The 24,825-nt window shown below is 37.0% G+C and overlaps 3 protein-coding genes across 7 annotated transcripts; all 3 read right to left on the reverse strand.

Moving 5' to 3' along the window:
• Positions 1-482: 482 nt before the first annotated feature.
• Positions 483-6,848, reverse strand: LOC105161301 (pyruvate kinase 1, cytosolic). Its single transcript, XM_011078940.3, has 16 exons — positions 6,514-6,848; positions 6,084-6,180; positions 5,621-5,718; positions 5,346-5,501; positions 4,915-4,992; positions 4,561-4,692; positions 4,289-4,369; positions 3,899-3,970; positions 3,701-3,790; positions 3,080-3,224; positions 2,818-2,906; positions 2,166-2,261; positions 1,976-2,043; positions 1,473-1,572; positions 1,199-1,258; positions 483-875 (listed from the first exon to the last, which is right to left on the reverse strand). Exons 1-16 carry the CDS (start codon positions 6,580-6,582, stop codon positions 723-725), a joined length of 1,584 nt encoding a protein of 527 aa, XP_011077242.1. The 5' UTR covers positions 6,583-6,848; the 3' UTR covers positions 483-722.
• A 4,026-nt stretch (positions 6,849-10,874) lies between these two features.
• Positions 10,875-20,804, reverse strand: LOC105161302 (12-oxophytodienoate reductase 1). 4 transcript variants are annotated; one of them, XM_020693234.2, is made up of 6 exons: positions 20,666-20,804; positions 19,230-19,360; positions 18,624-18,764; positions 17,958-18,040; positions 12,708-12,884; positions 10,875-12,451 (listed from the first exon to the last, which is right to left on the reverse strand). In XM_020693234.2, the coding sequence occupies exons 2-6, from the start codon at positions 19,316-19,318 to the stop codon at positions 11,859-11,861; spliced, it is 1,083 nt and encodes a 360-aa protein (XP_020548893.1). In that variant the 5' UTR covers positions 19,319-19,360; positions 20,666-20,804; the 3' UTR covers positions 10,875-11,858. The 4 variants fall into 4 exon arrangements, with proteins under 4 accessions (XP_020548893.1, XP_011077244.1, XP_088735776.1 ...); XM_011078942.3 differs by having other exon boundaries at positions 17,910-18,040; XM_088879650.1 differs by lacking the exons at positions 10,875-12,451; positions 12,708-12,884; positions 17,958-18,040; positions 19,230-19,360; positions 20,666-20,804 and adding an exon at positions 13,051-17,418 and having other exon boundaries at positions 18,624-18,760.
• Positions 20,805-20,959: 155 nt separating this feature from the next.
• On the reverse strand, positions 20,960-24,411 carry LOC105161303 (type-1 restriction enzyme mjaxp r protein (DUF668)). Of its 2 annotated transcripts, none has more exons than XM_011078943.3 (2): positions 24,193-24,411; positions 20,960-23,397 (listed from the first exon to the last, which is right to left on the reverse strand). In XM_011078943.3, exon 2 carries the CDS (start codon positions 23,303-23,305, stop codon positions 21,521-21,523), a length of 1,785 nt encoding a protein of 594 aa, XP_011077245.1. In that variant the 5' UTR covers positions 23,306-23,397; positions 24,193-24,411; the 3' UTR covers positions 20,960-21,520. The 2 variants fall into 2 exon arrangements, with proteins under 2 accessions (XP_011077245.1, XP_011077246.1); XM_011078944.3 differs by lacking the exon at positions 24,193-24,411 and adding an exon at positions 23,968-24,165.
• Positions 24,412-24,825: the final 414 nt, after the last annotated feature.

The raw sequence follows: 24,825 nt of genomic DNA on the forward strand, positions 1-24,825 counted from the left end.
AAAAATTCAGCAAATTATAAATTTTCGATGATCGAAGTCCTCTAACTATTAAAAAAATATTAATTTACAGGTTATAATTTGTCACCCCTGTACCTAAAGTTCTTAAATTACCACCCACTAACATACATGATAATAAATACAATTTAACCACCATACCACATAAACAATAACCATTATTGTTATTATTTTTTTATCTAACACCTTTTGCACATGGCATCTTATATTGTCATCATATTTCTAACTCACAACCAATAACATCCTCAAAAACAATTTCTCATATCAACCCAACTCATTTTTCATAGCTGAGATGAGATGAAACAAAAAGCATTTACAACCTAACTAGTCCTATTCTCTCAGTTTGATTGATTGATTGAAATTCGTAGTTTCAGCTTAATTTTGTAGCAACTCGTACTCACTAACTCTAGCTTAAAAGTTCTTCCAAAAGCGATGAAATTCGACCATGACCACTCCTAATCATAAGATAATGGAAAAGTAAACTACTTTTTCTCATCTTGGTAAATTTTCATACATACATATCACAGCATCCTAACAGTAGATTCATAGTAGTGCAACATTGTCATTCAGTAGATTCGTAGTACTGCAACATTGTTGTTCTTTCTCATACCATACCGAAGACGACAAGCACCAGAACATAGACAAAATCGAACGTACGCTACCACCATCCGTTGTTTTGTAAGATTTTCAGAAAAGAAGGGGAGAATCTAATCTTCAAGCTCAATGATCTTCACTACAGATGCATCACCAACTTTCTGACAAACGACGACACGGTCATGCGGTTTTATGAGGCCAACAGCCTTCCCGTGACACAAAGCAAGCTTTAAGACGGACTCGTTCGTTGCACTCACGGGCTCAGCCTGCAAACAGAGCATGGCTTGTATTATGCATGACTCGGAGTTTAGAGAAATCAATACAGAAGTGTGTAAAACGTGTGCAAAAGCAAACAGAGAAAAACCAAAAGCAAGAACACACAAATTTTTACGTATAGGATAAGGACTCATTTCTTCTTTAAATGGATCTTAGAAACTCTTACCATCTTTTATTTTTGAATCTTATAAGCTTATTTTTATAAAAACTATCAAACAGTTTGCTACATCTTTTAAGTATTCAAAGATGTTTAAATCATCGAAACACCCCCTTAGTTAAATCATGGAAAAGGAACAGATGAAGAAAATCTTACAGGATGTCGAGCATCTGCGAGCATGGGAAAAAGGCCTCTGACTATCAGGGATTGCCGCGCCTGCCAATACACAACTTCATCAATTAAAAGAGACGGCATAGGAACTGGAACTCGACAAAAATGAAATCGAACATGAAAATCCCGTATTAAAGAACAATGTGCATTCATTTAGCAAAGCCACGCTATTGATGAAAATAAGCATAAAGCACTGAACTATGATATAGGATAGCATAGAACATGTAAAGAAATGTGAATGTGAACCACCATCGAGTACCTCAAAAGCACCACTGAAAGTCCATTGCAGCTGATTTGTCTTCAATCGTGGAATGACTACTGATAAGACAGGCATGGTAGGTCTGTACTTAGCTATTAGCCTGCACCATTGTTTCGAAGGAGATAACATCAATACTTAAATTTGAATATTTATTCGAGCATATTAATAATGTTAGGAAGTTGCATGATAGAACTGAAATGTGTGGACAAAAGGAAAATACCAAAAATCAAACACAAAAGTACACAAGTTTTATGAGTTTGGAGTCATATATCCATGACCACTCATACTTCTCTAACAATGATATGATTTTCTTACAAGTATAATAAACAACCATCCATCCACTGCATTTAAGTATTCTGTAAGATACTGTAAAATTTCAGTTTTTCCTTGACAATAAAATTTATGCCAGCCAAAAACCTTTTCTACACGCAGCTGCGTTTATGCATGTAGTCACCCGTACAAATATAGCTTACTGGAGAGACAGAGAGAGAGAGAGAGAGAACCTTGCAGCTCGTCCTGATGAAGTGAAACAAATGATGACAGATGCCTTCACCTTCACAGCAGCACGGACCTAGATCAATGAAGCACTATGTTTTATGAACAATTCAAAACCACCAGCTGCTAAACATACTTATGATATGGATATGGCTTTAACAGATTGAACGACAAGGAACAAAGTAAATAGCTACATACTGCAGAAGAAGCTATTGACTCCAGGTGTGTCATCGGTTCGCCAACGTACTTGACAGTATTTTTGAAATAGAGATCCTGATTGTAAACCTTTTCTGCCTGCACAAAGTGTAATAATAAATTAATTGGTGCACTAAGAAGATACTCAACCTGGTATGGAAATGAGTATGACGGTGGTAGGGATAATTAGAATGCTACTCGGCCAGGTTTAGGCATATTATAAAAGAACACAGATTTTTGAAAATTTGAATTGCACATCCGGTGATTATATTTTTATATTACAGATACTGCACTAAGAATAGGAACACAAGGGGGAATTGCAATCAAAATATGGTGACATGTAGTGTAAGTGTAATTTTACAAAATTGGTGGACTTTAATGTAATATACCCATAACTCAAGAGGTGTCAAAGTGATCATCGACATGATATGTTGAGACAAAACTATAAAGTATTAGCACGAACATACATCCGTTTCGATAAAATAAAAATCTTTTTCCTTATTATATTGTGCAAAATCTTTTATGAATCTATATACATAAGTACAGAGGCAAAGTGGAGAGAGTTTCAGTTGGGCTGGTTGGTCAAATGATGCAGCCACAATTAAGTTTCTCAGAGTGCTGAATAAGCAAGGGAATAATATAAAATAAACCTAACCTCGGAACAAATTTTTCCGACAGTTGATATTGTCTCAATGGGGTATAATCCCCGCAGGGTTTCCGCACCTAAAAGAATTGCATCACTACCTGAAAACAAGTGCAAATTGAGACTTGATAAGCTTTCAAGTTGCCAAACTATAAACCGACAAAATGTACCAATGAAGGCATAAAACAGATAACTCTAAGCACCAAATGGCACTATAGTTGATACGTTTATAGCTAAACAAAAACCAAAAGTGTAGTTGGGGATGGAAACATACCATCGAGTACAGCATTTGCAACATCAGTCGCCTCAGCACGAGTCGGTCTTAAGTTGTCAGTCATACTGTCCACAACACGAGTGATGATTGCTGGCTTCCCTGCTATGTTGCATTTGTAAAGAGCTTCCTTTTGATATAAAAATACCTGAAAACAGTAGAAGACGCTGTTGGAAACGTTAAAAGAGTGATCAACTAACGGTAATTGCATGGAAGAGGGAGACATCTCAAATAAAAAGAAAATGCAAATGATGAAATTGGAACTAGAAAAAGCGGAAAAAGGGAACAGGGTTTGGAGCTGATAATTATGCTAGAAATACCTCCTTGGATATAGAAAAAGTTCTGTCTCAGTCTGTGAAGATTTAGAAGATTCGAGTAGCATTCTTACTATTAGCTATAACTTTTGGCACAACATGCTGCTAATATTTTGCTAATTTTCCTTATTATATAATCAACACTCTCACGTTGCTCTTCAGGAGATTCATATTTAAGTGTTTTTAGAGTTTTTTAAATTATACTTTTTTTATTATTATTTTTTAATTAGATCTAAAAGAGAGAAGGCGAGTAGGATATTAGTTTCAAGAAGTTAAATGATAATATTTGACTCCTAATCCTATGGTGGACCTTCTCTGGCGGGAGGTCTATTCCAAGATTTCCACGAGCAAGGATTATGCCATCGGCTTCTTGGAGAATCTCGTCAAAATGAATCAAACCCTGCAAGAAGAGGACAGGAAAATAAGCATGACAAACAGTTTGCTGTAAGATTAGTACGGTTTCATGTTTAGAAGTTATTCAAAGAAGAATCAAGAACAGGCTTCTAACCTCCACATTCTCAATCTTGGCAAAAACCTGTGTCTGGTTCAGGTCGCCCAATTTGGAAAGAAACTCACGTGCCTGAAGGAAACCATGAAAATTATCCAACCATTACCAAGTATATCGAAAGCATCAACCCGGATATACATTTTTAATTTGTTACTAACGCTTAGCTAAAAACCAAAAGGGATAATTACATAAACTTCCACTCAGGTTTGGGCATACTACAAAAAGAAATCCTCCAGTTTTGAATAATTATCTCCTGTAGTCATTTTTTTGCAAATCGAGAGTTTTTTGGGTAATATATCCAAATTTGAGGAGATGTCAGTATAATTATTCCAAATAAAAAATGACTAGAAGTGAGAGAAGGGGCAATAGTATTCAGTAGAACATACTTACATGTCTAACATCTTCTGCACGTCGAGCATAAGAAAGTGAAAGGAAATCTATTTTATTTCGGAGTCCCCATGTGCTTATAACCTGATAATGGTATGAAATAACTACCATGTAATTATGGATGAAAAAAAGGTCAGAAATATATTCAAACAGAACAGTAATATGAGCTTGAGGATTTTCTTTGGAAGCTTCACATCTTTGGACAAGCATGAAATAGTATTTCTGGATTGACTCGGATGAAGTCCTCGTCAATCAGGCTTGCTAGAAGCACATACCTCCTTATCTTTATCAGTGAGGGTAGGAAGGTCAATACGGATCTGAGAGACGTGTAGAGTATACAATGGCCCAGCCAAGATGGCAGAATTCTTGATCAGACAAACCACATCCTCGTCTTTCACCTCAGATACCTGCATGGTCGGAATTTGACAATAAATGGTGTAAATGTTTGTTATGCACTTAAAACGCGAGTTCATGTCGAAATTCATGTATTATTTATTCACGCATTTATCATCATTGCATGTTGATCTACAGATTGTAAGAATGAAGTTGTTGAAGAACCAAGATTTCTGGAAACCATAAAGACACAAAATACTATGGAAACAACAATAACATTTCTGATGCTACCATACCTCCAGCCAAACTGAAGTTGTTTCTCTTCCAGTAAACAAGTACTGGCCAATGAAGATATCATCACCCTTTTTCACTGCCTGCAAAGAAAGAAAACTAAGGTTTATAGAGTAGTCGAGTTTCATCCATGCAGGGGATGAGGATTTTGAAAACACAGAGATTTTATTTCTCCATGATCCAGTGCAACAATATACTCAAAGATATAGAGCACCAAAAATGAAACCAAAAAACTGAGCACAGAATGCTAGAGGCTTGCCATTCTTTCAAGATATAGTCTAATTTGTACTAGGCGTGATCACCTTCGGAAATAGTTTCAACCTTTTCTGTAACTTAAGATTGCATGACTCATAATCATATGACTGGCATATAACATTTGCGCCGATGAAGCATCATCAAAAATTTCAAAAGAATATGAAAACCACGGCATTTTTACCTTGGATAGCCCACTAAAATTAATGGGAAGTAAATTTGAAGTAGCTTCTTTATCTTGATCAGGTGTCAGGATGATGAAGGAATCTTCCTCGAGGGTAATAGGATGCTCGGATTTGTTGACAATTAGCAGCTCTGGACCCACTGTATCAAGCATAACCTGAAAAAGCCAAAAGGTTTTTACCTTTTATGTTTTGACGAAACAAGACTAGTTTTGACATTGTTATCTACTGAAAAATCATGCAATCCTGAAGCCAGTGCAAGAAATATCAAGCTTACTGCACAGAGTTTTTTCGTCGTCTTGATGGCCACTTTCAAATTCTCTAGTGTTTCTTGGTGAAATTCAGCATCGCCCCATGAAAAATCAAATCGCGCAACTATTGGAACATCATTTGATTTATATTAATTCATTAGGGTAAATAATTCCAATGCTTCAAGCTTTAGTAAAGCTAGTCCTTATGTTGAAATGAAAATAACTAAAAGCCAAAAACACGCGGTTCGGATTTTCAGTTGCAAATTAAGATTACATCTCATAGTGTATTTTATATACAACCACGTGTATAAAATAATTTCTTAAGATAATGTGGATCTTATGTGTACATATAATTGCAACATCAGATGCAACATTAACTTGTAATAGAACATCTTGACTGCAAAACAGGCAAGAAAATGTAATAAATTGCTGTTACTACACTAATATTTTTTTGGAAAAAAATATTGAGAAGTGAGTTAAGGAGATCACCAGACATTCCAGCCTTAAGACACCCAGAAATAACCTCCACGGACCGCGAATTCGGGCCTAGTGTACCAATTATCTTTGTCATTGCTGGGAAGAAATTCTGCATAAAGAAATGGATTCACATTCTCAAAGAAAAAAACACATGAAAACATATTCCTTAAAAATAAAAAAAGCAGATTCGACTACTGATTCAACAGCATTACAAGATCACACTTCTCTTACATCTTAACTGAAATTCCCAAAACAAGGTACAGCACCACATAATCGTACAAAAATAGAAAGCAGAAATAAAAATTAAGCTGAATTCTCAGCACAATTCAGTACGATCACTTCCCACAACCCTTTTCTTTACTCACATAACTGGTTAAAATTCAGTGAGAAAAAAAAAAATAAAATTAACAACTACAGGAAAAAAGAGAAAAGAAGTAATTACAGGCTTAGATGGCTCAAGAATTGAAGCCATCCTGATCGGCTCTTCAAGAAGCAGGTAATTGGACACCATTTTCACGCACAAACACACAGTGGAGAGTGAATTTCTCTGTGGATAAAATGTGGGAATGGTTATGAGGGTAGCTGGGAAACAGCGATGACAGAGTAAGGAAAAGAACAATTTTTGCTTCCCATTTACTGCTACTGTTTCCCTCTTCCAACCAAATCAATGTGCTGTCCCCGTCAAAGTCAGTGAGCGTGCTTCAACGGATTAACCAATACTTCAGTTCCTCTGTTTTATAGGACTTTATTCCTTTTTTTCAACTAATTTCAACAAAGTTTGGTGATTGTGTCTTATGCCATGCAGTCGATGCCCAGTCTGATTGATTGTACCAAGATTCACTCCGTATGTTTTCATTTCCAAACTATTTTCAATACAAGTCAAAACATACCCAATATTTGTCATTATTCAAAAACACCTCATTAACTGTTTTAGCATAAATACATACACATATATATAAATATATGTAAAAAAGACATGATTTGATAATGAATAATATTTTTTGTCTCCCATAACACAATATTAAACATATAATACTTATTTTAAATTATCTCTAAAAACAAATCCAAACATACATACTATCTCTAACACACACTTATTTATCTTTGTTTTTCTCTCTCTATCTCCACAAAACACCACAAAACATTCCAAAAACGAATCCAAATATTATGATTATTTCTTCTAATTTTATAAAATTTATGAATTTCTTAATAGAAAAATACATAATTAGAAAAATGAGATATTATAACTTATAAGTCACTCAAATTCTTTTTATGTGAAACAGACGCAAGATGTTTGGTAACATTATGAATCCAGAATTATGGACTTATGACAAGAATATACTATCATTTCCGATAGACAATGTCAATTAATGTGACAAGAATATACTCTTATTTATAATATATTTTAAAGGGTGAAAAATTATTTATTATATACACGTAGGAACGACGTGACACAACGACTAGCATTTTTATAAAAATAACTGAGTTATACAGTTTTGACATGAATTGTTGATCGAATTCTGATCAAACAGTCAGGAGGTCAAATACATTACTTGGTCGCGCTATTTGTCCTGAATGAGAAATATATGAATTCTAGTCATTTAGATGGTGCCTATAATATTTCCGTCATTTATAAGTAGTAAAATATTTATTTAAAAATTAATGATTCTAAATATTTTAAAATATTTATTTCAATTGCAATGAATTTTAAATTCTTATACGATCATTTTATATACTTTCACAGTCAAATTTAATACCACAATATTCTATAATCTAAAAAAATTCAAATCAAAACAAACCCTTCAATAAATAAACAATAAATTAAAAGATTATTTAACGTGGCATAATGCATAATTCAATAAAAAATAAACTATAGGTTATATCAAAACGTGACTTTTAATTTAATATAATAACTGAAGAAAAAAATATTACAATATGGTCATTTCCACTCTGAACGCTGCTCAATTACATGGCCAAATGAGCATTAAATAATGCTAAGTTGAAATTGCAATATAATTTTATGGGATAATTACACTTTTCTCCTCAGAAATTTGACATAATTCCAAGTAAATTTTTTGTATTTTGAAAAATTACATCCAACACCCATGAGATTTGATTCTATCAAAAAAGTTAGTCTCCCCATTAGATAAAATTTGATCATAGAAAAATTATTTAACCTGAATAAGACAGTATAAGTCAGTCGGGGGTAAATATAGATTTTTTTACTAATTTTTTTCGTTAATATCAGCAAATTTGATGGATTTTGACTAACAGAATAACTCACTTATTAGACAGAAGTAAACTTCAGAGTTGCTAGATGTACTTTTTCAGACGACACGACATCTACATATAATTACAGTATTTCCGAGTGACACTTGTCAAAAAATTATAAACCTTGTGGGCTTGCTTGACGCCACCTAGTTGGGCCTGTTGACATGTGGCTTGGTGGGGCCCACTGCCCATACTTTTGTGCTGTTTTTCCTCCATTCTTGTCGGTATTACTACATTTACATGTTCCACGTATTTAGCGCCAAAATCTTCAGTATAATAAATTTTATCAAATTCTATAAATAAACAATTCGAAATTTTAATCCAACGTACCATATCGATTCATCATATTTTAAATAAAAAATCACTAATTGTGTTGGCTATTCGAAAAAATATTTTTTTTCAATAAAAGTAAAAATACAAAATTCGATCGATTCAACAATAACTTTAGAATATCATTCTAATGGGTATTTTAATAAAATCAGTATAAAATATATGTTTAAATAGTTGTCGAAATTAGTTAATATTTTTTGTTAGTAAAGTTAGATTTAGATATTAAATCATTACTTATATATATGACATCATTACTCATAAAAAAAAAAGGGTGAACAGCAATTTATCCCCTGTGATATTGAAAATGAACATATTACCCTTATAAAAAAATATAGAAATTTACCCCCTATACTTTTTAAAATGAAGTAAAAATCATAGGAGGTAATTTGTTGTGTTTTTAAAAATACAGGGAGGTACATCATTATTTATTATTTTATAAGGGGGTAATTCACTCATTTGCAATACCACAAGGAGGTTGCTTGAATTTTTTTCTAAAAAAAGTAATCGCATTTATAGTTATTAATTTATGGCCTATTTACACAAATTATTTTTATTTTTTAGATAATTACGCATATCATTATCACTTATATATACCACTCTTTATATTTTTTGAAAAATTACAAACACCCCGCCTAAAAACATTAGAATTATTACACAGACTATCCTTATTTTTGGACTGTCAGTGATTATTTCTATAATTATATAAAAAATAAAAGTAATTCGTATAAATGAATCACAGATCAGAGAATATAAATATAATATTGAAAGTTTGTAGCTATGGGTAAGAGCTCTATGTCGGCCGTCTGCAAAATTTCGACCATAAAAAAAATATTATAAATAACGAATATGTGGTAGATAAAAAATAAAAATAAAAAGGAAAAACAATAAATGGAAATTGCCACATGTCAATTGGTACATGGAATGGAGTGGGCCCCACTTGGTTTGACGAATTGAAAGGCATTGGGACATTGATTGATGAGTTGTCCCAAACAGCAACTAAATGAGAAAACCTATGGGTGGGTTTTTTGCCCATGGGAAATCATATGATACCCACAGGAATCGCAAAGGGATAATTCCGTAATTTTTAAGATTAATCATATTTTATCATTTGAATTATAATCGTTTTTATGTTTTAGTATTTAAATTTATTTTTGTGTTTATTTATCATCTTCATTTTATGAAATTTTGTACTTTGTCATTTATAATTGTTTTTCAATTAATTTTTTGGTCGAAAAAATATCACATACAGTAAACATGTGATATTTAAGGGTTATATGATGTGAAACTTTTCACATATACACAACATGTAATACTTTTCAGGAGAAAAATCAATAATAAAAAAAAAGTCATATATGGCAAAATAGAAATTTCGCAAAATTAAAATGGTAAATTGACCCAAAAAATCGATGGCAAAGTGTAAAAATACGTATAGTTCGAATGACAATATGTAATTTATCTAATTTTTACTGCCTTCTTATGAAGTTTACTGTAATTATATATAAAAGTTTTGTAATTTAAAAAATTATATTTAGTATCATTGATGTTTGTTTTGTCCAATAAATAGATTCATTCGTAAGTCCAAGTTCACAGATTTTATTGATATCAGTAAAAAATTGAATGAAAATTCATATTTACCATGGAGTGACTTATTACTAACTTATTGCAGGTTAAATAATTCTTTTCCTTACTAAATTATTCTTATACGTCTGTATACGCTAATGCATGCAAAGAGGTGTGTCCCACCCTTATAAGAGTAGTTTGGTTTAAAAAATAATTATTTAATTTAATTGTAAAAATTTATTTATGAGATAAAAATAAATCCAAAAATATTAAGTATAATTCTTTAAATTATAAAAAATTTATGTATAATTACACAAATAAGCATCAGCTATAGACTTTCATCAAGTCTTTGGTGGTTATATACATGGACCCTACATATATATGTGGGCTCCATGAACTTGGTTTATTTCCATCTCAATTTGAAATATTCAACTACTTATAATTTGTTCAAAAAACAAAAAAAAACTACTTATAAAGAAAAATATATATAATAATTTTAGCTTAAGGGCGGAATTGTGTAGTGAAAAGTTAGGGTAGGTAATATTTTTGGTCCCATAAGTTAGACTGATTTTATTTTTGGTCCCATTTATTATGGGAGTAGTACTTTTACTTCCGTATAACACTTCTCTTTTCAACCGACCATTGCTTTGTCCAAATCTGTTTTCCAACTCAATCCATAAATCTCTTGCAGTGTTAGTGTACATGAAACTCTCAACAATGTTCTTGGATATTGAATTTAATATCCAACAAGTAACCATGGAATCTGCCTTCACCCATTGCTCAAGTTCTTTTCCACTTTCAACAGGTTTGGTAGTTTCTCCATTGATGAATCCTAATTTCACTTTAGCCAATAAGGCTAATTTGATTGACCTGTTCCAAGAGAGGAAATTAGAGCCATCTAGAGGTGTTGTTACCGGGCTCAAGCCTAGATTTTCACTTGGATGAAGTTTGAAATTCTCTGATTCTTCTGCCTTGGATTTCTTGATTTCTAACAAAATAACAAGAGAGGTTTTGAAGTCAAAAGGAGGTAATCAGAGAACATCAATGATGGCTCTGATACCATGTAGAAATTTGAATGTGAGTGCGCATGGAAGCCATGGATTCAAGAAGCAGAAATCAAGCTGGTATATTGAAAGATCTGTAGTTACAATACTTGGCAGAGGAAGACGATGCAGTAGTGTTCTGCAGTTAACTAAGGTAACTTCCTTCTGATAACAGATTAACTAATAAACTAACAAGGTGTTAATCTGCTATAGTAAAAGCGTGCAAGCGTTTTTATAAGTGAAAGTGCAACTACTGTTAACGACTACAAAAAGACGTGAAAACACTTATAAACAAAAACGCAAGTGCTAAAACGCGATAGCAACAGTCTAGTGTAGATGTTCTTCTTCTACATTCTTGCTGAAAGCTTCACCACTTCCATCTCCTCTATTCATCTAATCTACAGGTAAGGATGAGTAAATAATCTCAATTTTTACAGCTACTGTATGTCACATTTATCTGGATCCAACAGCTTTTAATAAATCAGTCCATTTGAGCTGGATCATGAAGTACACATCTAATAGCTATTTGTACAATCAGAATTAGACACTTTAAGATGTAAATTTGCTAAATCTTCTCCAAGTTCTATGAATTGATGTCAAGAAACGGATAATCCGTGTAACCAACTACAGGATCATGTGTGTAGAATGTGTTTCTATCATACTTATTAAGAACCGAATCAAGCTCAAATCTCCTCGGTAAATCGGGATTAGCCAAGAACAATCGCCCAAACGCCACGAGATCAGCTCCGCCCCGGGTTATAACTTCGTTGCCATCGTCCCTATTGTATCCCCCGGCAACGATAAACGTCCCTTTGAAAGCTTTTCTCATGGGAACCAAGCTGCTTCTCGTAACTTGCTTTTCAAACTGCGTTATCATTCTTGGCTCAATCACATGGCAGTAGAGTATGTTGTATTTGTTTAGTGCCTTGGCCATGTATAGGCCGAGGGCGTCCGGGTTTGAGTCCCCACATTCGTTGTAGTCAGCATAGGGTGAGAGCCTAATGCCGACTCTCTGGGGTCCTATCTCCTGTGCCACGGCTTCCACTATCTCTAATGGGAAACGACAACGGCTCTCTAAGCTTCCTCCATACTCGTCGGTCCTGTCGTTTACTTGGTCTTTCATGAATTGATCGACCAGGTAACCGTTTGCTGCATGAATCTCTACCCCATCGAAGCCTGTTGGGATTCAAACATGAATTAAGAGGAATGCATCAAAAAGAAACATGCTTTGCCTATACAATATTCTGTTATGGTCAAGGAGGGGATGGTACAAGGGCAAACACAGTAATTCCTATATAGTGGACATGACGACGGTCCGATTACATGGATGGTTGTAATTATCTTGAACATGATGTATCAAAACCTTCAAACAGTTGTTCTGTTTCTAACACATGGATGACAAGTAGAGATAAATTATATGGATCAAATTAACCTGCTTCAATGGCGTGTTTTGCAGCCACTCTAAAATCATCGACAATCTGAGAGATTTCCTCAACCGTGAGTCGATGAGGCGGTGAAAAGATTGCTTCGTTGGAGCCTCCAATATCCACATCGGTTTGAATCGGCTTGTCCGTGCAAGAAACTGGAGGGTTCCCATTGGGCTGGTAACCTTGGACGAAAGATTAAGGAGGTTAATTACACGTTAGAACACATTTCTAACACAAATCTAGCAATTCTTGAGGTAGAACAATCTGAGCTAGGATCATGTTGTTAGGAAATGGATCGGGTTAAGATGGATAACAGGTGGAATATGAAGGCAGTAAAAGACACACGAATTTGTTAACCCAGTTTGGATATAAATCCTACGTCTGGGGGCGATACCAAGCCAGGAGAAAACACTCAAAGAGGAGAAAAATTGAGGAGTACAACACACACACACTTGTATGCAAGTCTTCACCACACGTGAAAGACAACACTCACCCTCGTCTCAACTCTTTCTTTTCTCTCTACTCTATTCTACTTTGCTCTATAAAACAATGCTAATAAGAGTAGTATATATAGCCATGACTTATCCTTTTTCCAACTCAATTTGGGATTTCTAAGTTGAATGAGGTTATCCTTCTCCAACTCAACTTTGAATCGGGTTATCCTTCTCCAACTCAACTTGGGAATTCTAAGTTGAATCAGGTTATCCTTTTCTTCTTCAAATCAATCTTCACAACTTAACAATCTCCCACTTGAAGATTGATTAGCTTTTCTCCACTTCTTTCTTGGTACCGCCGGGTTTGTCCACTCTAGTCATCAAGGCCAGTCGAAGCCGTACACAGCTTCAACTTCGCCATCGCAACCGCCTTGGTCAGCATGTCCGCAGGATTCTTTTCTCCTTGGATCTTCTCCAGCTGCAGTGCCTTCTTCTCCAGAAGTTGTCGGATGAAATGGTACTTGATCTCGATGTGCTTTGTCCGCGAATGGAACGCGGGATTCTTTGCCAGATGGATCGCACTCTGGCTATCGCTATGAAGAATCACATCTGCCTGAGGTTTCCCTAATTCACCCAACAAGTGTTGCAGCCAAATGAGCTCCTTAGCTGCCTCAGTAACTGCCACGTACTCAGCTTCCGTCGTGGACAGTGTGACAACCTTCTGCAACTTTGAGACCCAGGATACGGCTGTACCGCCATATGTGAACACGTACCCTGTAGTGCTCCTCCTTTTGTCATAGTCACTCCCTGCAAAATCAGCGTCAACAAACCCAAACAAGGTAAGCTTGCCCTTACCAAACACCAATGCTCGGTCCTTAGTACCCCTCAGGTACCTAAGAATCCATTTCACAGCTTCCCAGTGCATCACTCCTGGATTGCTCATAAAACGGCTAACTACTCCCACTGCATGTGCTATATCCGGTCGAGTACAGATCATAGCATACATCAGGCTCCCAATTGCTGAGGCATACGGTGTGACTCTCATCTTTGCACGTTCGGAGTCAGTCTGGGGCGAATCACTGTTGGATAGTTTGAACTGATTTCCCAATGGCGTTCCAACCGGTTTTGCATTTTCCATCTTGAATCTGCATAATACCTTCTCAATATAATCAGATTGAGATAACCATAATTTACCAATACCTTTGTCCCTTGTGATTTTCATGCCCAATATCTGTCTTGCTTCGCCAAGATCTTTCATGTCAAACTTCCTCGATAACTGATCCTTGAGCCTATTGATCTCCTTGACATTTGATCCTGCTATCAACATGTCATCAACATACAGGAGTAGAATGATAAAAAACTCATCGAACCTCTTCACGTAGCAGCAATGATCAGCATTGCATCTAGAGAAACCTATCTCTAGCATGAAGTTGTCAAACTTCCTGTACCACTGCCGCGGAGCCTGTTTCAATCCATACAGGCTTTTCTTCAGGCGACACACCTGCTGATCATCTCCATTATACCCCTCTGGTTGTACCATGTATATCTCCTCCTCAAGATCCCCGTGTAGGAAGGCTGTCTTTACATCCATCTGTTGTAACTCCAAGTTCTCTGCCGCTACCATGCTCAACACAAGACGAATAGTAGTTAACTTGACAACAGGTGTAAAAACATCAGTAAAGTCAATACCGTATCTTTGTTGGAATCCCTTTACTACGAGTCTTGCCTTGTACCGCTTCTTCCCGTCTGATTCTTCCTTAACCCGATAGACCCATCTGTTCTGTAGGGCCTTCTTTCCTTTTGGGAGCTGACACAATTCCCATGTGTTGTTTTTCTTCAACGAGTTCATCTCGTCGTTCATCGCAAGCTCCCACTTGCTCTTGTGGACATCATTGACTGCCTCTGCGTAACATTCGGGTTCTCCACAATCAGACAAAAGCAAGTAATAAAGAGAGGGGGAGTACCTATCTGGGGCCCTTCTCAGCCTCGGTTCTCGACCTAGTGCCAAGGGTGTGCTGCTTTCAGTAATCGGTTCCTCCGATACTGGTTCTGGCTCTATCTCCGTTTGTTCGGTTTCGTCCGTCTGAACTCCCACTGAATCCGTATCTGCTGGTCTCATGATCCCGGAATTTGAAATATCGAGATCAACAAATTCCCTTTCCTTCTTGTCATCGTCCGGGCTTACCTTCCTGTCGTTGTACATTACATCCTCATTGAATATAACATTCCTGCTACGAATTATTTTCCGGTTTTGATCATCCCAGAATCTATACCCAAATTCGTCAGTCCCATACCCAATGAATGTACATTTAATCGACTTAGCATCCAGCTTAGTCCGATCATCGTTCAAAATATAGGCTGAACAACCAAACGTACGTAAGAAAGAAAGATCCACTTTCTTACCACTCCATACCTCTTCTGGTATCCTGTTGTTCAACGGGACAGAAGGCCCTCGATTGATCAAGAAAGCAGCCGTGTTGACTGCATCTGCCCAAAACATCTTTGGTAGTCCGCTCTTCAATCGCATGCATCTCGCACGCTCATTCAGTGTTCTGTTCATCCTCTCAGCAACGCCATTTTGCTGAGGTGTCCCCGGGATTGTTTTCTGCATTCGGATTCCATGGTCGGCGCAGTAATTCTTGATACCTTCACTGTTGTACTCGCCACCGTTATCCGATCTGAGACATTTCACTTGTAGACCTGTCTCATTTTCCACTAGTGCCCTCCATCTCCTGAATGTATCAAAGGCATCAGATTTTCTTTTTAAGAAATACACCCATACCTTTCTAGTGGAATCATCGACGAATGTCATGTAGTACGTTGATCCACCAAGAGATGACACTGGTGCTGGCCCCCACAAATCGGTGTGAACAAGCTCCAACTTTTCTTTCCTCGGAGTTCTTCCTGTGGTCAAGAAGCTCACCCGCTTCTGCTTTCCGAACACGCAGTGTTCACAATGACCCACCTCCACCGATTTTAACTCGGGCAACCGTCCTTTCGACTTCAGCACGTTCATTCCTTTCTCGCTCATGTGGCCCAAGCGATTGTGCCACAGGTTAGCCTGCGATACAGTTCCTGCAAAGGGAATGTTTGAACTAGATCCTCCCGCCATGTAGAGCGTTCCCGACTTTAGTCCTCGAGCCAAAGTCATTGCTCCCCGACTGATCTTCCACTTCGCGTCTCCAAACGTCGTGTGGAATCCATCACTATCCAGCTGTCCGACTGAGATCAAGTTCCTTTTCAGTCCTGGTATGTGTCTCACATCATGTAGGGTCCAGCATGACCCATTCGTTGATTTGATCCGCACATCTCCCTTTCCTACAATCTTGAGGGGTTTGTTATCTGCAAGATAAACTAAGCCAAAATCACCTGAGGTGTATGGCTCCATGATGTCTTTGTTGCTGCATGAGTGGAATGAGGCCCCTGAATCCACAACCCAATCATCGGAAGAACTGCTCACACTCAACAAGAGTGCATCCGTGATCTCCTCCGTCGCGGCATTCGCTGTTCGGCCCTCCTTTTCCTTCTTTGGCGCCCGACATTCGCTTTTCATGTGTCCGGGCTTCTCGCAGTTCCAGCACACCATCTCCTTCTTGCCCTTGTTCTTCCCCCTGGACCTTGACCTTGACCTTCCACGGTATTTACCCCGTGTGTCAGGTCTCCCTCTGGACTCTGTATGTAGCGCAGAGCCAGATGATCCACCCGTTTGCTTTCTACGGGTTTCCTCGTTCAACATCATGTCTCTGATGTTGTCGAACTTCATCTTCTCCTTCCCAGACGAAGTGCTCACTGAAGTAACAACCACATCCCAACTGTCAGGTAAAGATGAAAGCAAAATTAACGCTTTTACCTCATCGTCAAACACGATATCCACAGACGCCAGCTGTGTCGTGAGTTGGTTGAAGTCATTGAGGTGATCGGCCACCGACTTCCTCTCCTCCATCTGCAACCTGAATAGTTTTTTCATCAGCATAACCTTGTTCATTGCTGAGGGTTTCTCGTACATATCGGCAAGAGTCTGTAGAACTTCCTTCGTGCTCTTTGCTCCCTTCACATGATAGGCGACATTCCGAGAGAGCGACAGGATTATTGCGCTCATCGCCTTTCGATCGAGCACCTTCCATTCTTCATCACTCGTCTTCTCGGACTTCTCTGCAAGTGGTTCGTACAGGTCCTTCCCGTACAGGTAGGCCTCCATCTGCATACGCCAAAACCCAAAGTCGGAACCATTGAACCGTTCGACTGGAAACTTTCCCTCCATCTTAACTCCTTGAACCAGGCTCTGATACCAGTTGTTAGGAAATGGATCGGGTTAAGATGGATAACAGGTGGAATATGAAGGCAGTAAAAGACACACGAATTTGTTAACCCAGTTTGGATATAAATCCTACGTCTGGGGGCGATACCAAGCCAGGAGAAAACACTCAAAGAGGAGAAAAATTGAGGAGTACAACACACACACACTTGTATGCAAGTCTTCACCACACGTGAAAGACAACACTCACCCTCGTCTCAACTCTTTCTTTTCTCTCTACTCTATTCTACTTTGCTCTATAAAACAATGCTAATAAGAGTAGTATATATAGCCATGACTTATCCTTTTTCCAACTCAATTTGGGATTTCTAAGTTGAATGAGGTTATCCTTCTCCAACTCAACTTTGAATCGGGTTATCCTTCTCCAACTCAACTTGGGAATTCTAAGTTGAATCAGGTTATCCTTTTCTTCTTCAAATCAATCTTCACAACTTAACACATGTCAAGAGGGAATTTACTATAGTTTGAAACTCTGCCAGCATGCCAAAGCTGGCAGAAAAAAACACCTCCTTTCTCATGAACTGCTTTAACAATTGGCTTCCATGCTTCCATTTGGTCTTTCCTCCATATGCCTGGAGTATGTGGATACCTTCAATAAAGAAAGCAAAGCATCCAAGGTTATGTAAGATTTCTGACTGTACAATGGCAAAATTCTAGTACAGGAATCCATCATACGGAAAGTGAAATCCAGTTATCATGTAAGTGGTTTATAATTTAGGGAGAGCGATCAATCATATGTTAAGTGTATTATATTTGTTGTGTGATCTGTTCAGTTCAACCACACGTGGCTTGGCTAATAGTATATTTTAGACAAAACAAGACCAACTCTTTCATACTTTTTGAATGGCTCTGTCCTGTATATTACAGGAGTGGCAAAACAAGAACCCTAAATCTAGGGGTTGGTAGAAAGTACCCAAGAATTAAATGTTGTTTCGCAATTGCAGGACTTTCCACCTTCGAACTTTTGAAAGTGAACTGAATTTACTTACGTGGACAACTACGTGCACTATTTTTTAGGCGCAATCCCTTAATTTGCCCGTCAAATCCTATTTTTATTCCCCATCATATATTAATTGCGTAAATGGTTGTCCTGATTTCTGTTGTCTTTGTCTATCAAACACAGATGAATTGGAGACAAATAGAAGTAGGCAGTTAAAAGTCATATATAGTACCCTTGAGCAGTGTCTGAGATTCCAGAGGCTTCAGAGATCAAGAATCCACCCTCTGTTGTCCTCTGTGAGTAGTAAAGAACTGCATGTGTCTGTGCCATGAAGTTGTAGGATCTTAATCTTGTCATCGGTGCCAAAACTATCCTGCAAATTTAACGTTGTAATAAAGGAATTTATTATTAAGGGATAGGGTAAATTGCAGTCTACCTACCTAGTGTCGTAGAATATAAGCAAACAGTCCTGTTATGCAAAATTGCTTCATTTATAAATATATAGAGAGGTAAATTGCTATTTATTTTTTCATAGGAAATAATTTATTAATTTTTAATATCACAGGAGTGTAAATTACAGTAAACCCTAGTGGGATGATGTCTTTTTCTTTTCTTTTTTGTTTTTCCTCAAATATCATCTTAATTATTTCCTCCCCAATCAACCAAAGAAGCAAAGAACAGAACTTCACAAGCCTCATCATCTCATCAACTTCCTTCTTCTTCACACACACACATATCATCATCACTAATTCAAAACACACAAATATTATTGAGCAAACTCACACAGATAAACACAGAAATATTATTCAGCAAAACACACACACACAGAGAAGAATACCTGTGGCATAGATGAAAACATCCCATGTTGTAAGAAGATAAGAGAGGAATGGGCAGCTTATCGTCAGCTTCCTCTCTATTTTCTCCCATTTTCGTCAAACTGCTGATGTCTGGGAGAAAATAACACCACCACTGCCATAAAGTCAAGTGGTTAATATCAGTGCAATTATATTTAATTTGGGGCAGTTTGAAATGAGTACGCAAAGTCATATTTGAAATGCCGATGTGACGTTGATAGGATTTTTCACATAATTGAAAAACTAATAGGTAGCTATTAAGGAATTTAAATTTAATTATAAATAAATTATAAATTAAAAATGGAATATAATAATATTTTAACAGACTAAATTGAAGTTGCATTATAATATTTAAGAGAAAATTATATTAAATAAAAATTAAGTAGGACATAATGGGTATTTTAGAAAAAAATTAAAATTAAAATAATATATTATATATAAAATAAAAAATTGAAAAAAAAGAAAAAAGAACAAGAGTGGGGCGGTGGGGGTGATCATTTTGTTAGGTGCATATGTATGTTTGCCTGTTCTCCAAACTGACAGACACACACCCTTCACACAAATCACAAATTGAACACACACATTTGCGGATAACAGAGGTAAGGAATTTTGAAATTTAATTTTTAATGATTTATATAATTATATTATTTAATTAATCAATTTACTACATTGCACTAACATCCATCAAGGAATATACTTATAATATTATGAAGGACGAGGACGTGTTTGTATAATTAGACATAACTTTAAAAAATAATAATGTAATTTACCCGATTATTTGTTAAGGGCCAACCCCTTTTGAGTAACTAACTTTGGTCGTCATAATATTGATCGACTAAAATACATAATCAAATTGTATATGTAATCTATGATCACACTGAGAAGTTTTTTACTTCACCGGCTGGAATATTTCTGTGTTGCTAAGGCATAATTCATGTTTCAGAAACTAGCTGAGTCTCAAGCATTTATGCTCCAGGATCACACTGCTGTAGCCTATTTTCATTACAAAGACGTTCGAAATGTTGTTACGTTGCTGAAGGGGTTGCAGAAATGCGACTCGAGGATCGAGCTTGGGCTGACAAATGCCTGGAGTTACCTAGAAACACATGCTGTATATCACACACTGATCTAACTTAGAAGGGATTTGGGATGGATGGATCCAACAAGCAGCAATCCAGTAGTCTAGTAGATTTATGCAGGAAAGAGTGATGTTTCTATGGATTCTTGAATACGGGTCTCAATCCTGACTCAGGATTCAGTTTGAAGATGTTTTCTATGAATCGGTTTATGACATGCTAGAGATCTTCAGCAAAAGCATTTTAGAAGGATGGCTCCATCTGCTCATTAGTCTGCTCAAAGAGTTAAAACGAAGAAGAAGAATAGCCGTCATAGTCATTCTCCAAAACAGTACGACGTTTACCTGTGCTTCAATGGATGAAGGGGTCCTGAACTCTTCAATCACCAGAACAAATAATCATCTAGTCAGAGGGTTCTTTTGAGATGGCCAATTAATGCAAATAATAGCAGCCGGAACCTGAAGGAACCTCCGCCACCTTATTCTATGCTCAGGGAAGAGATCACATTTGATGATCCAAAAACCTTGAGAAGAAAACAGTGCTGGAAAGCATGCATCAGACTGATCAATAGACAGGACACAGTATTAACAAGCTAAAAGGTTAAAATTACGTATAATCTCCTTTCTTGAGAAGTGGCAAGCATGAAAATCTAGGCAATCATATTAAACTCTTAGGCCAAACAGCAAGCACCATCACATCTCTTTTGTATCCAGTGGTGCGATGTTTAATAACATATGAAACTGAGAAGAGCAAGCTTGACTAGAAACTCCTCATTTCCAACACCCACCTTATGTTAAGGATATCCTTTATAAGGTCAACCACACACTACAATTTACGTGCGCGCAATGGCTATACAATGGCTGCAAACACACTAGATAAACACATAACATGGTTTTGGGTCATAAGCTTCGGATTCAGAATCTGTGATCTGAGGGAATGGTGTCAACATGGATGGACCAGAAAGATTGTTTTGATCCACATTTCTCTTCAAAGAATTAACAAATTGGAATGCTACGGATGCCATCACCAAGTGTTCAACCACTGCTGGTAAACATGTATTTCAAGAAGCCTTGTGAACAAGACCGGTGATTGAACTGTTTACCAGATAAGAATTCTTGAACGGAAGAGATAAGGAATATTGGTCCTTAACAAAGCTCCTTTTGCCCAAAACGGTGAACATTAGAAATTGACATCTGCTTTCAATCCAGGTATTCATCGAATGTTCTGCCACTGGCGCATTCCACAAGAGATTTGGCATTGATTTCTCTACCAAATCTCCATATATAGTTCAGCCCAACAAGAAGCTCAGTTATTGCTGCTTCTGTCCTTTCCTGATTCGCAAAGTAGAGTGTTTGGACAAGCAGCACGTTTGTTCTAGAAACCAAGCTCTGGTGTTCAAAACTCCGTTCAGACTGCCATCTTATCATGTTATGAGCAAGTGGAGCTAACCATTCTAGCGTTCCCGACATTGCCTCATTCCATTCTCCCGCAAGAGCTGTATCATAAACTGATGCAGTCAGGCTCTTCGAATAAGGCTTCAGTTTGGCCCTGAGGGCTGCTCTAATGCTTGCTGGCAACATATTGTAAAGATCATCTCTCGCATCATTGCCAATCAAATGAGGAGATGCCACCAATTTCTCGATAAAAATGATTACATTTGCATAGTGAAGAGCTAAGGCGGCAGCACCGAGGGTTTCCGGTGGTGGATTCAACAGCTTGCTCTTAGAAGCAACTACAGAAAGATTTCCATTGGCATGTGGTTTTACACTGACGTGTTTAGTTCCATCAAGAACTCCAGAATAGACATCACCAAAATTTGAGTAGCTCGTACTGTTTCCACTCGTCATGGTTCCAGTAAAAGGTCCAGATGCCGTTATTTCATTGGGTTCCCGTTGAGGGACTTTCTCTCTTGCATCCTGAGATTTATGACGGAACTGCCACAATCTGAAGCTGGTTTTGCTTGCTTTTGGAATAGGGAGAGACTTGGATGTCGATCTCCCTAGGGGACCCGAGTGGAAACTAACACCATTGTATTTTCCGGAAATCGGACTAGACGTGGTCATTGAGTTCCCAAGAGGGCCTGAGTGGAAATTTCCTAAATTATTTGTTCTCAAGAGCGGGCCAGATACAGAGATGGACTTCCCTGATACGCCTGTAGAGAACCTAGGGACGCAATTCTCCGTTGGGTAAACTGATGATTGCATGAAGACAGTTGAGTGGCTACGTCGGTTACTGTGAATATCTGTGACTCTAGAATCTTTAACCCCCACGTCAGCAACATTACTAATTCCAAAAACATGTCCAATCCTGCCATATATAGTAAATACAGATCTTGCCAAAAGAAGGATTGTGTAATCGTAAGTACGATTCCAAAGAGAATTCTCCTTGAGATGCTTCACCTCTTGCTGCTTCCATGCAACCTTCTTTTCATATTCAACCATCGTGATGCTATCTGCATTGTCATTACCCTTCATTCTCTTCAAAGTCTGTTCAAGATCTGCAAGTGTCTCCATCTCTTGATACAAATTAGTATTGGTAACAATAAACCGTTCCATCTTCTTGACTTTCCTTTCCATTTTTTTCCATGAGAACTGCCAACCATATGGGTCAGCCCCAATCTTAATTAAATCATTAAATGCTCGCTCAAAACTCTTCAAGAGGGGATCACTGCATTTCTTGGATAGCCTGGCCACCGCTCTTGCCACATGCGCTAAGTTTTCTGTAATTTCCTCGCATATCAACCTCCCAATGTAATCATCATCCTCTGACACAAGCTTCTTAACACCCACTGAATTCGTTATCTCCTCTCTCAATTTAGCAACCTGCTTATCGGTTAATGATTGCCACAGGTGCAGTAGTTTAGTCATCAAACTCGCAGCTTCAAAAGCCAAAACAGCAATCTGTGCCTTCTGCACACGCAACTCATGCTTCTTTGAAGTCGTCCACAAACTACGGAGCCATGATTGAGCGACCATTTCTAACATGAACCTGAGTCCCCAACAATTATCTCCAAAAAAATCCCGCCAAGAAGTTTCCCGATCCTTGAGTTACAAGGTAAATTGTACAGTAAATGAATCTGCAAGCACCAACCAACATATCATTCAAAGCGAACAAATGACAATTCAACAAAACTAGCTACATACTCAAATGACATAATACCACAAACAACTCAGAAATATTCAAAACCATTCACTCATGATCCACTACATTCTTCGTTAAACAGGAAAAGCACTATCTCCCTCGCGGTTCTACAAAGCAAAAAGGAAATAAAAGCTCAAAGCAGAAGATTTCGTAGCCAGTCACCACTTAATTTTTCTTAACTAAACAAGATATCAGAAACACAACAGGAGTAAAGCTTCATCCATATTTGCCCTTATCATTTGCTCCTGAAAGACCTCTGCTGCAATACAAGAAACCAATTTTTCCCCCTATGCTCAACAACAAGAACAAACATAAACCAAAATCCATCTGCAGCAAAATTTTAACACATGAAAATCTAATACCCCACCATTTCACTAACTCATTCACTAACCACAAACTATTTGAAAACCAATTAAAAAACACACATAACAAAAAATTAAAAAAGAATGAGAGAGGCAGAGAAAATCCCAGATGCAGTTCAAGAACAAGTAATTAATTTGCTTACAGCAACAACAAATTCACTAGCAAAAACTACTTTTCTTGCCGCTATTTTTTGCCCAACAAAAGGCTGAAAAAATACTTCAAAACCTCCCTTCCAAGTTCCAACTCTAACCACCTCCAAATCTACTAAAAAAACCATCTTTTCTCACTTAAAACTTCAACAACACTACAAATTACTGAGTTTAGTCCCAGAAAGAGAAGCAAGCACAAAAAAGAATTAGACGCTCACATATTCTTGTTCTTGGAGGAGGGAAAAAAGCAGTACCACCGTTGAATCTCCTAGAATCAACACAAATCACGAGGTTGTAGTAAAGGGAGGAAAATTTTGAAGTCCCAAAAGAAATGAAGAGAAAAACACAAAAAAAAAAAAAAAGAAAATGGAAAGAGAAGGAAAAGATGGAAAGTGGAGAGCAGCAGGAGAGGGGCACATGCAGCAAAAGAGAGCCGAAATTGTAGAAAGTTGTGAGAAACCGTGTGGAATTTATGGAAACATTTATTGCTTTGTACACCAACCCCTTTACTTTTCTTTATTTCTGTTTTTGCCCCACTAGAGTTAATATTTGGCTTCTGCTTTTTGTTTGTAGAAATGATTTCAAACGAATCCGTACTTAAAATCCATCAATATTTCACAAAGATTATAATTCAAAATGGGTGTGGATTGGAAATTCCTAATTTTAAATTCATCAATGCAAATGTAACTGAAATATTACTAATTTTCTCTTCATTAAAAAATATATTTAATTTTTTTAGAACATAGGAATATTTAAATTTTAGGGGTATTATTTCAATTTAATAATTAAAAATGTGTAGTCTATAAAAAACTAGAATAATATATAATAGAGAACAATCTGCTTTGAATAGT

This window comes from Sesamum indicum, linkage group LG4, assembly GCF_026168435.1.
Source record: "Sesamum indicum cultivar Baizhima isolate 11 linkage group LG4, ASM2616843v1, whole genome shotgun sequence".
Taxonomy (NCBI): Eukaryota; Viridiplantae; Streptophyta; class Magnoliopsida; order Lamiales; family Pedaliaceae; genus Sesamum; species Sesamum indicum.

Coding starts and splice junctions, on each gene's coding strand:
- LOC105161301 (XM_011078940.3), bottom strand. CDS start 6,582: ATGGTGTCCAATTACCTGCTTCTTGAAGAGCCGATCAGGATGGCTTCA. Junction 3,971..4,288: donor GTGCAGAAGATGTTAGACAT/GTAAGTATGTTC, acceptor GGTTTCCTTCAG/GCACGTGAGTTTCTTTCCAA. Junction 1,259..1,472: donor CTTTCAGTGGTGCTTTTGAG/GTACTCGATGGT, acceptor GTGTATTGGCAG/GCGCGGCAATCCCTGATAGT.
- LOC105161302 (XM_088879650.1), bottom strand. CDS start 17,397: ATGGAGGGAAAGTTTCCAGTCGAACGGTTCAATGGTTCCGACTTTGGG.
- LOC105161303 (XM_011078943.3), bottom strand. CDS start 23,305: ATGTTAGAAATGGTCGCTCAATCATGGCTCCGTAGTTTGTGGACGACT.